The sequence below is a fragment of the Canis lupus genome, chromosome 25 (assembly GCF_048164855.1).
Source record: "Canis lupus baileyi chromosome 25, mCanLup2.hap1, whole genome shotgun sequence".
Classification (NCBI taxonomy): Eukaryota; Metazoa; Chordata; class Mammalia; order Carnivora; family Canidae; genus Canis; species Canis lupus.
Window position 1 is genome coordinate 17,265,169 of NC_132862.1, and position 12,815 is coordinate 17,277,983.

Here is a 12,815-nt window from a genome sequence, read left to right on the forward strand (position 1 = left end):
AATAAGTAAATCTTTAAAAAAAAAGAGAGAGAGAGAAACAAATTTAAAGTAAACGTGGATGGACATCTGTGTAAGAGAGCTCAGAACACTTTGAAATTGATTTGCCATTGACCAGTTCATACTTTGTTAGGGCTTTCTCAATGCAAAATTACAAGAGAAAGTTAAATCATCATCAGATTAAATTTACTAGCACTCTTCTATCAGTCTGTACAATGATAGCTTATTTTTTATTGAAAAAAAATTTTATTAGAGTTGACGTACAATGTTACATTAGTTTCAGATGTACAACTTCATGATTAGACAAACTGTATTTCATTATACTGTGTTCACCCCAAGTGTCACTACCATCTGTCACCATACAACACTATTATAATACCATTGACTGTATTCCCTATGCTGTACCTTTTATGCTGTACCTTTTATAACACATAGTTTTTTTATAACCAGTCAAACCACATTTTTTTAGTGAAACTATTACATAAATTAGAGGATTTTTATTCTTTTTTTGACCAAAAAGGATTTTAACTCTTTTCTTTCTAGAAAGTTTTGTGAGTAGTTTGCTATATTTTGCAATCATCTTGGTTAGCAAGTAGGCTACTCATAATATTACAAAAAAACATAAGTTTTTAAATATTTACACAAATGATAGCTCACTAAAAAGAACTTTTATGCTGGACATTGATGAATAAAACAAAAGTTCTTAAAAAAAAAAAAAAAAAAAAAAAAAAAAAAACAAAAGTTCTTTCAGGGGCATAAAAATTAATTGATTAATTAAAAGTCCTGTCTTAAGATATGGAAAACAGTAAAAATTACCTACACATGAATTCATCATCTTGTTTTTTGTGTATTTTGCTCATAAAGGCATCTTTTAACATTGTTATAATGTGTATGCATGCCCAGGATCCCCAAAGTACTCTTTTATTTTTGTGATACATTATGTACCAGTCTCCAATGTGCATTTACATCAATTTAATTGGATTTAAAAGTCAAAAGGGAAGAGAGAATGGAGAGACATAAATATGATTCTTAAGGATAAGCATGAAAACTGTTACCTAAGACATTGGGCAATTTCCCTTCAGAGTGCACAAGAAAACTAGCCTTATTACTTTATTTATTTTTTCAGTTTATTTTTTTTATTGGAGTTTAATTTGCCAACATATACTTTAACACCCAGTGCTCATCCCATCAAGTGCCCCCCTCAGTGCCCGTCACCCAGTCACCCCCACCCCCCACCCACCTCCCTTTCCACCACCCCTTGTTCGTTTCCCAGAGTTAGGAGTCTCTTATGTTCTGTCTCCCTCTCTGATATTTCCCACTCATTTTCTCTCCTTTCCCTTTCACTAACCTTATTACTTTAAAACTTTTTTTAAGGTGTAAAAAAATTTTTTTATGTATTTGAGAGACAGAGAGAGCACAAGTAAGAGAGAGGGCAGAGGGAGAAGGAGAAGCAGACTCCAAGCTGAGCAGGGAGCCTGACATGGGGCTCGATCCCAGGATCCTGGGATCATGACCTGAGCTGAAGGCAGATGCTTAACTGACTGAGCCATCCAGGTGCCCCTAAAACAAAAAGAAGATTCATCTATTATTTAATTAGCTAATTTGATTCTGAATGACTTTTGGCTATCTCCTAAAGGCAGATTTACTGGTCAACAACAAAGTCTGGCCATTCTTTGCAGATATTCTGAATGATATATTACAGACTATGTAGAGAATTCCTGAAATATTCCAAAAAAGTTTTAATAATCACAGCATCACTAGAAAGTAAGTATAACCTCAGAAATGGACTCCTTAGCAAAAGGCTAACATATAGTTGGGCATGTCAATACAGGTGATTGCTAAAAGGAAAACCAGTTGCATTTCTCCTATATATACATATGTACGTGCTTTCCCCCAGGAATAAAAGCTGTGGCTTCCTCTTGTTCATACCTCCATGAAGCTTCTTTGAAAAGATGCTGCAATCTTACTGACGAAGGAGTCCTTGCTCTTGCACTCAACTGTCGGCTGTTAAAGATCATTGATTTAGGTGGCTGTTTAGGAATTACTGATGTGTCCTTACACGCATTGGGAGAAAACTGCCCATTTTTGCAGTGTGTTGATTTTTCAGCTACTCAGGTAAGTGAAATACAGACTTGAGATATAAAGACTGCATATGTTTGCCCAGTGAATTTCAGTGACTCATCAGAAGAACATAATTAATTTTTTGGTTTTTGTTGAAATTGTTGACCACCTCATGCTTCAGTGGTTATACAATTGCAATATAATTTGGCACAGTCCCCTCAATTACTTTAAGTAAAGGCAAAAAAGGTAAGTGTGGCTAAAACACATGTTTGCTGAATGGGGAGGCAATAAAACCACATATAAATAATTAGTAATATTTCGAAAATTTTACTTTCAGCTTTCCCATTTATGTGCCATGTTGCATGTTCTCTTTGCTTAGGTATCTGATGATGGTGTGGTTGCTCTTGTTAATGGACCTTGTGCCAAGAAATTAGAGGTAATTTTAAAATCTCTATAAAGTTGATGCTAACTAAATTTTTATATTATCCTCAGAAATTGCTTTTTGTATATAGCAAACAACCAGCCCCTTAGCATTAGGGGTTCCCATGCCACCTGTTTGGTTTGGTTTGGTTTGGTTTTTGCCTCCATCTCTTTATTCCAGAGTGAGGAAAAACTGTTAAAGTTAGGAGGTAAAGCACACTTTAAATAAAAACCCATTTTAGTTCCAATGAAAGTTCTCATTTTCCAGAAGTTTTAGCTTCTAACACATCTGAGGATAATCTTATTACAGTAAAGATTATGAAAGTTTATCAATGTAAAGAGATATTATTTAGAATTTTCATTACCAGGACTACTTAGTGTCTTGCCATCCTATTTTCTTAATATACATGAAGGGATCCAGAATATACCTGTCACATAAAAATTATTTTGAGCTAGATGTTTCAGAATCAACAGATGCTTTTAAAAGAGGCTTTGTCTGAAATACTTTCCTTCCATCTACCTAAAAACAGAGTCAAAAGACTTCAACTTCCATCAAACCCCCTTCAAGGAAGACTACCCAATACCAAAAAGATTACTCCTCTCACTGAAGGAATCAAATGAGAAATTACATAAACATTGTCAGAAGACTATCATACTCCCATCTACTCTCTAAAGGCGCACTTTGTTTTCCCTAAAAGTCATTTGTTTTTAAGTGTCGTTTCTCCTCCTCCTTTTCTCCTATGAAGATGATATATAAACTCTATATTGTAGCCATTTCTTTGAGCCACTTTCTTTGTGAGCTTGTGTGTGACCAAATTTGCCTTTTCTCTTGCTAGTCTTTGTCATTTTAATCCACAGGCTCCCAAAAATAAAACCCAAGAGAACCTAAGAGGAAAAAGGTTTTCTTCTCCAACAGCCATATTTTACAGCTCCTTAAGAAGATTCTAAATTAGGAATGCCTGGTTGGGGATCCCTGGGTGACGCAGCGGTTTAGCGCCTGCCTTTGGCCCAGGGCGCGATCCTGGAGACCTAGGATCGAATCCCACGTCGGACTCCCAGTGCATGGAGCCTGCTTCTCCCTCTGCCTGTGTCTCTGCCTCTCTCTCTCTCTCTGTGTGTCTGTCATGAATAAATAAACTAAAAAGAAAAAAAAAAAAAGAAGATCCTAAATTAGTGTTCAGCCCTACTATTCAGTGACTCATGTGGCACCTACAACCTGTTTTTAGGTTTCCTCCTTTCCCGATTTATAGTAGGTTTTTAGTCTTATTTAATATAGATATGCTTTTCAGTGATAAGCCACATCAAATTCTTTATGGAAGTAAACAGGCTATACATGAATTATAAATGTTACCAATAACTATCATGAAAGAATAGCAATACCATGTTTTTGCCAAAATATTTCTCCTTGAGTTATTGCCTAGAGACAATTTTTTTGTTTTTATATCTACATCATGTTTTTATGTATGTGTGTGCATGAGTATGTATATAGAGCATATATATAGCATATATTTATAGCACATATATTTTTACAAATCATTTGATTAAGAAATTACCATATTTTCTTATACCAAGTTCCAGATTCCAAATTGATCCTAACTGTAGGAGCAATAAACTCTGCCATAATGTTTACTGTTTAAAATACTAACATTTGGGGGGATCCCTGGGTGGTTCAGTGGTTTAGCGCCTGCCTTTGGCCTCGGGCACGATCCTGGAGTCCCAGGATCAAGTCCCGCATCGGGCTCCCGGCATGGGGCCTGCTTCTCCCTCTGCCTGTGTCTCTGCCTTTCTCTCTCTATGTCTATCATGAATAAATAAATAAATTAAAATCTAAAAATAAATTAATAAATGAATGAATGAATAAATAAATAAATAAATAAATTACTAACATTTATTGAATACTAACTATATTCCAGCCTCCATACTATTGCCTTATATTCATTAGATTTTTAATTCTTACAATAACATTATCTTATAATCATTTTTAATAAAATTCCCAAACAGTTAACCTAGTTTATCATTCCCTAATAAAACCACCAGATTAGTGGTCATGCAGTGATAGAAAACACACCTACATATTTACTTCAGCATTATAAAATTAGGAGCACCAGGATACCTGGGTGGCTTAGTGATTGAGTGTCTGCCTTCAGCTCAAGGCATGATCCCCAGGGTCAAGTCCCCTGTGGGGAGTCTGCTTCTCCCTCTGCCTATGTCTCTGCCTCTCTCTCTGTCTCTCATGAATAAATAAATAAAATCTTAAAAAAAAAATAAACTAAAATAAAATTAGGAGCACCAACCTAAGCAGACTTAAAAAAAGATTCAGTTACCAATAAGTGTTGGCAGTTATACTGCCATATCTTTAAGGGTTTTGTTTTTTTTTTTTCAATTTTCCAAATCTTATTTCTGTAAGTGCCAAGACATTTCAGTGGAAATCTTTCTAAACTTTATTAGAACTTAATTCCTTCCTTAAACAAGGTGAATATACTTTAATCTTTGTTTCATAGCATCCAGTATTTTTGTGACCACAATTTCTGACTCAAATTGAAATACAAATTTTTTCATCTTTTTTACTGACTTTTCTCTAGTGGACAATATAATATGGATTCCTGCTTTTTATCACATGCTCTGTTTTAATCTCTCACTTTTCATATATTCTATTCCTGGAAATTATATTATCAATCTTGTTTAATTGCTTATAACTTGAAAATCAATTTGATTTAAAGTCTAAGGACCTCAGGGCACCCCAGCTGGCTCAGTCAGCAGAGCATGTGACTTTTGATCTCAGAGTTATGAGTTCAAGCTCTCTACTCTTGGGGGTAGAGTTTACTTAATAATAATTAAAAAAAAAAAAAAAAAAACCTAAGGACCTCTTCTAAAGATTGACAAACACACAAACATGTTACAACATATATTGAGTGTCATGATTATTTCTGAAATTTCTGTTGATTTGAGCTCCAGTGACCAGAGACCATTTTGTTCATCATTTTATCCTCTTTTTATCCTCATGTTTTACTGCAATTCCAGGCACTTATTCAACAAGTATTTATTAAGTACCTGCTATGTTCTAGGCATTGATATATCAGAGAACAAAATCTATTCATAGGATGTATCATTCTTTCCTTTTGTTGTTGGCAATTCAGGTTATTTCTACTTTTTAGCTATTAGAGCTATTATTAGAGCTATATGTTGGGGTTTATACTTTTTTTCTTCCATTTCTGTAATGAACTCCAAAACCCAGAAAAAGTGGATCAGTAGATATGGATACTTTATGGTCCTAATTCATATTGTAAAATTGGTTCCTGTGAAGGTTACTTTGTGAATTCACAATTTTGCCAAGACTCCAGTTTGCAGCATTTTTTTTTTGTGCCTTGATATATTTTAAATGTTGAACACTATTCCTTCCATCTGTTCTCAAATTGTATTTCTTTGTAGACTTTGCCAATTTATAGCAAGATGCTTTTTTCCTCAAATGTTTTTAAAGATTTTGTTTATTTATTTGAGAGAGACAGAGAAAGATCACAAACAAGGTGGGGAGAAGGAGAGATTAGCAGAGGGAGAGGGTAAAGCAGACTTCCCACTGAGCAGAGAGCCCCATGTGAGGCTTGATCCAGGACCCTGGGATCCTGACCTGAGAGGAAGGCAGATGCTTAACCAACTGAGCCATCTAGGCACCCCTTTTTTCTCAATTTTTATGAGTTTTCAATATACTCACATTTCCTTTATTTATAAGATATGACTGATTATAATATATACACCAACTTAATAACTTTTCAGGAGGAAAAAATATTAATATCATATATGTGTCAACTATTAGATAAATCTTATTTCCAGAATTCTTAAAATGTTTTTTTATTGAGGTCAGATATACACAACACAAAACTTACCACTTTACCTATTTTGGGGGTACAATTCAGTGGAATTAAATACATTCACATTGTTGTGTAGCCATTGCCACAATCCACCTCCAGAACTTTTTCCTCATCCTGCACTGAAACTCGTTACCCATTAATCAGTATCTCCCCATTACCCCTTCCCCTCAGCCTCTAACTACCTCTGTTCCAGTTGTTCTCTATGAATTTGCCTATTCTAGATAACTCATAAGTAGATCATACAATATTTGTCCTTTTGTCTGACATGTCACTTAGCATGTGTTCAAGGTTTTTCTGTGTTGCTACATGTATCAGAATTTCATTACTTTAAAGGCTGCATAATATTTCATTGTATATATATGACATATTCATATATATGCACACATGTATATATGTTTATATATGTATATGTTTATATACATGCTTATGTGTGTTATGTATATATGTAAATGTCTTGTTTATCCATCTATCAATATTTGTTTCCACCTTTCCACCATTGTGACTACTACTGCTAAGAGCATAAGTGTACAAATCCCTGACTTTCAAATCCCTGTTCTAGTTCCTGGCTTTCAATCCTTTGGATTTATACCTAGAAATGAAATAGTTGGATTATATGGTAATGCCACGTTTAATTTTTTAAGACACTGTCATACTGTTATCACAGTGGCTGTACCATTTTACATCCCCACCAGCAGTGCAGAAGGATTCCAAATTAGAACATCAAACAAGGGGTATATGATATTTCAAACATATGAAAAGGACAGAAAGAAATATAACACAAACCTATGGACCAACCACTTAAATTTCAACATTTTCTGTATTTATTTCAGTTCCTTGTTAAAAACAATATATCACGTATAAAGCTCCTCCCACATTTATTCTCCCTTTCTTCCTTCAAAATAACCACTATTCTAAAGACACTTGTATATGTTACCTTGTGTGTTTGTATACTTCCATATATATGGATAGACAAATATAGATATAGATCGATAAACAAGATATAGTATTGACTTATGTTTTAAACTTTCACATGATAGTTTTATAATGTATGTGTTCTATTACAGTTTGCTTTTCATTCAAAACTGTGTTTAATTTTTCATGCTTTATTAAGTTATAATTTGCATTTAAAAAGTTACCCATTTTAAGTGTACAATTTGATGAATTTTGGTAATTGTTGTACAGCCTTTGACCACCCAATTAGGTATAAAACATTTCCACCACCCTAAAACATTTTTTCCATCCCTTTCCAATCAGTTCTCTCCCATGCCTCCATCCCTAGGCAATCAGTGATTTACTTTGTCATTATGCTTTTAAAATTTCTAGAATTTTATATAAATGGAATCATGTAACACACAGTTTGTTTTTTCACTTTTTCTTTTACCTCTTTAACCTAGCATGTTTTTGAGATTCATCTATGTTGTTGCATTGTTAATATTTCATTCCTTTTACTTATTTATTTATTTTGCTGAGTAATATTCCATAGTGGGGATATGACACAGTTGTTTAGACATTCACCATTTGATGGACATTTGGGTTGTTCAAATTTTGGAGTATTATGAATACTACTATGGAAATTTGCACACAAGTCTTTATAATAGAAATACATGTTCATTTTTCTTGTGTAAACAGCTAGGAATGGAATTACTAGGCCATATAATAAGTATACATTTAGCTTTAAAAGATACGACCAGGGGGGAATCCCTGGGTGGCTCAGCGGCTTAGCAGTTTAGCACCTGCCTTTGGCCCAGGGTGTGATCCTGGGGTCCCAGAATCGAGTCCCACATTGGGCTCCCTGCATGGAGCCTGCTTCTCCCTCTGTCTGTGTCTCTGCCTCTCTCTCTCTCTCTCTCTCTCTCTCTGTCTCTCATAAATAAATAAAATCTTTTTAAAAATTAAAATTAAAAAAAAATAAAAGATACCACCATACTATTTTCCAAAGTGTCTCAACTAACATGTTTGAGATTTATGGCTATGAATACAAGTAGATATTTTTCATTTTAACTGTTTCATCTGTTCCATTAACAAACCACCATGTGTTTACTAATTATCCACCTCTTTACTATTACAAATAATATTAAAATGAACACATTTAGGGATGCCTGCATGGCTCAGTGGTTGAGTGTTTGCCTTCAGCTCAGGGTATGATCCCAGAGTACCGGGATCGAGTCCCACATCAGGATCCCTGCATGGAGCCTGCTTCTCCCTCTACCTATGTCTCTGCCTCTCACTCTCTGTGTCTCCCATGAATAAATAAAATCTTTAAAAATTTTTTTAAATGGGGGTGGCCCTGGGAGGCAGGAGGGGGAGGGCAAATAAAAAAAATTTTTTTAAATGAACACATTTATAAATTGTTTCATTGTCCACATATACAGGAGCTACTCTGTATAGTGGACATTTGCAATTAGAACTGCTAGGTTCTGGGGTATACTCACCTTCAGCTTTAATAGATTTTGCCATATTGCTTTATAAAATGGTTGTGCACTTAACTTTTAAATTATCTATACTTTCCAAATTACTGCATACTTACATTAGTCCTTTCTCTAGAATTTTTCTTGCAAGGAGAGATTTGGTTCTTTTTGTTTGTCTTGTTTGTTGCTGTTATTTTTTAAGGATTATTTATTTATTTATTTATTTATTTATTTATTTATTTATTTATTTATTTATTTGAGAGAGAAAGCACATGCAGACAGAGGGAGAGGGAGGAGCAAACTCCCTGCTGAGCAGAGAGCCTGACAATGTGGGGCTTGATCCCAGAACCCTGAGATCATGACCTGAGCCAAAGACAGACTCTTAATGGACTGAGCCATCCAGGCACCCTTGTTTGTTGTTTATTAAGTTTTATTTATTTGAGTAATCTCTACACCCAATATGATGCTTAAACATGACCCTGAGATCAAAAGTCTCCTCCTCCTCCAACTGAGCCAGCTAGGAGCCCCTGGTTCTTTTTGTATCAGAGTATTTCCTAAGTTTTTCATGCTGTAATCATAAATCTGTTTTTTCTTTTGACTATCCTTTCTTTATTTTTAAATAGGAGATTCATATGGGACATTGTGTGAATCTGACTGATGAGGCTGTAGAAGCTGTCCTTACTTGCTGTCCTCAGATACGTATATTACTCTTCCATGGATGCCCCCTAATAACAGGTTAGTATGATAGACTGGTTGGGCTCAAGTTCTGGATTCATCTTTTAACAACTGCATGACCTTAAGTAAACTACTCCACCCATTTCATTATTCGGTTTCCTCATCCGTAAGATGGATATAATAGTTGTACCTACCTCATAGGCTTAGTCATGATAATTATCCTTTATATGGTGGCTGGCACATAGTGAGGGTTCAATAACTGTTAGTGATGATGATGATGATGATGGTAATGGTCTTGATATTAAACATGATGTTTTATGTAGACCAAAAAAAAAAAAATCAAGCTTATTGTATTACATCTATAAAATGTGCCAAATGACCTGTCGATTCTAATCTCATCAAACTATAGCCATTGCGATTCAAACCAATAGGGACTCTTAGACTAAAGTGATAGATAACTTACTGAAGGAGAACAAAATAATCACAGCCCATTTTGGCCTGTATAAGAGCCATGATACCAGAAATAAAAGGTACAGCATAGGGAATATAGCCAATGATGTTGTATGGTAACAGATGGTAGCTACATTTGTGGTGAACATAGCATAACATACTCAGAGCAGTTTGGATGCTTAGGCTAATGTGATCCTTCACTGAAGGAGAATAAATTAGTTACAGCCCATTTGGTCTGTGTAAGAGCCATGATACTGGAAATAAAAGGTACAGCATTGGGAACATAACCAGTGATATTTTTATATGGTGACAGATGGTAGCTACATTTGTGGTGAGCATAGCATAACATATAGAGATGCTGAATCACTGTGTTGTATACCTGAAACTAATATGATATTGTGTGTCAACTATACTCAAATTAAAAAAAAAAAAAAACTTTTTTAAAAGAGAAAAGAGGGGTACCTCTTTGGTTAGCCCTCTTTGGTTGGTTAAGTGTCTGACTCTTGATCTCAGGGTATTGAGTTTAAGCCCTATGTTGGGCCCCCACGCTGGGTGTAGAGCCTACTTAAAAAAAGAAAAAGAAAGGACTACTAAAGATAGTAAAATATAAAGATTCTACCTTGGGATCCCTGGGTGGCGCAGCGGTTTGGCGCCTGCCTTTGGCCCAGGGCGCGATCCTGGAGACCCAGGATCGAATCCCACATCAGGCTCCCGGTACATGGAGCCTGCTTCTCCCTCTGCCTGTGTCTCTGCCTCTCTCTCTCTCTCTCTCTCTCTCTCTCTGTGACTGTCATAAATAAATAAAAAAATATATATTAAAAAAAAAATTAAAAAAAAAAAAAAAGATTCTACCTTTAAGATTCTGCCCTGAGTCAATCTATTATATCTATAAGTAATCTATAAGTAATAATAGATTTTAAGTAATCTATAAGTAATAATAGATTTTATTGTTTATAAAATCTAGTTGAGCTAATAGTGATATATAAGAACATAAATTTTAAAATTGCAAAAATATCATTTTGGTGTCATAATTTACATAAAATAATTAATAAACTACAATATTATTGTGGTGAAAAAAAGAGCCACGATACTATATATGACCATGTCAGCCCTTTTGCATTATACCTGCAGTGGGCCGCGTACCACAGTATATAACCTGTACCTCACTTGTGGGTTTTTTTTTTTTTAAGATTTATTTATTTATTTTATTCAGAGAGAGAGAGAGACTGAGAGGCAGAGACACAGGCAGAGGGAGAAGCAGGCTCCATGCAGGGAGCCCGACATGGGACTCGATCCCAGGTCCCCAGGATCACACCCCAGGCTGCAGGCGGTGCCAAACTGCTGCGCCACTGGGACTGCCCTGTACCTCACTTGTGAGTCAGCACTGATGCCCAGTCCTTCTAGCTTGTTTCTCTAATTACAGTCTAAACAGTTACTCTCCAGGTTGAGTTATGATCCTAGAAGTCCTTTTAACCTCTGTTCTTTTTTTTTTTTTTAAACCTCTGTTCTTTCTTATGTTTAGACTGTCAATGTAAACCAAGCCTACCAAGCCTACAATACAAGTTGTATTTGGTATCAGTGACATCTATAATTTAGACTAAATAAAAATAATAATAATAATAATAATAATAATAATAAAAGACTAAATCTTTTGGGCAGGGACGCCTGGGTGACTCAGCATTTGAGCATCTGCCTTTGACTCAGGGTGTGATCCTGGAGTCCCAGGATCCAGTCCCGTGTCAGGCTCCCTGCATGGAGCCTGCTTCTCCCTCTGCCTGTGTCTCTGCCTCTCTCTCTCTCTGTGTCTCTCATGAATGGATGGATAAAATTAAAAAAGAAAGAAAGAAACTGTTAACAGTGCTTACCTCCAGAGAAAATTATGGAGGGACAAGTGTAAGAAAAAGCTTGCACTATATAACCTTTGTACCTCTTGAATGTTATATCATGTGGATAGTTTTATCTATTAAAATTAGTAATAATAATTTAAAGAAAATTACTTAGAACAAGAAAAGCTCATAGGACTGAGTGCAGGGGACTGGTACCTGTGAATGTTATCCTGAGGATTGTGAGAAGGCAGAGATTCTCTGATCATCAAAGAAGGCAAAAAAAAATGTATTCTAACAAGTAGGATCTTATTTTAAGATAGAGGAGACCATAGTACATGGAATGTGATAACAGCAATCTTTGATAATCTTTCCTGAATACCAACCAAAGTGTGTAAATCTGTCCACTGAATTATATGTGCATTTGATCAATATCAAGCAAGGGGTACTCGTAAAGTGACTCTATTTTCTTCACATTACTTTATTACAAATCTGCTCTAAAGAGGCTGATTTTTCCCTACTGCCAGATGAAATCTCAGGTGTGATTGACTTTTCTTATCATTCTCAGATAGTTAAAATGTCTTGCCATTTCATATCACTGAAACTGCTCATTTCAGTAATTAGAATGTCTTAGGTACATGCAGTACTCCAAGCAAGTTCAAATTAAAGATTTTGCTCCTCCAGTCAGTTCATATTTGGCTGCAGTGGGTAAGGGAACATTGTTGTTTCTGCATTTTACCATCCCTCACTTCTCTTCTTTCCCCAGCTTTCCCACCATTCTGATCCCACCAGTGTTAGTACAGGGTGGGATGGAGATAAGCAGGAACAGAGGGAAGGGAAGGAAAAATCTTACCTGACCAGTGCTACTGTGATCAAGTGTCAGCACTCCAAGCCCTATGGGTGAGCTGATCCATATTCTCTCAAAAGTGGGGCACTTGGGGGTTCCAGGACACATCCCCTATCTGCTGTTCTTTTTTATTCAAGCCAGCATGTCTCTTCTGGCTAGTAGCTACTATTTTCTTCCTTTGTCCCCAGGCATCCAGCAATATACCTTCAGTCGCTTTCTGTTCCGGTTTCCTAACTTAGCTGGGTTGCTTTCATGAGCAAAATATAAG

At 35.7% G+C, this 12,815-nt stretch overlaps 1 protein-coding gene across 5 annotated transcripts in view; it reads left to right on the forward strand.

Annotated features, from left to right (window-relative positions):
• AMN1 (antagonist of mitotic exit network 1 homolog) overlaps positions 1-12,815 on the forward strand; it is a 56,331-nt gene that overhangs the window by 31,612 nt on the left and 11,904 nt on the right. For all 5 annotated transcript variants that reach the window (XM_072798458.1, XM_072798460.1, XM_072798459.1 and 2 more), the window contains 3 exons: positions 1,895-2,112; positions 2,438-2,494; positions 9,376-9,487. In XM_072798458.1, the coding sequence (XP_072654559.1) occupies positions 1,895-2,112; positions 2,438-2,494; positions 9,376-9,487 (387 nt within the window). The remainder of the gene's footprint in view (positions 1-1,894; positions 2,113-2,437; positions 2,495-9,375; positions 9,488-12,815) is intronic.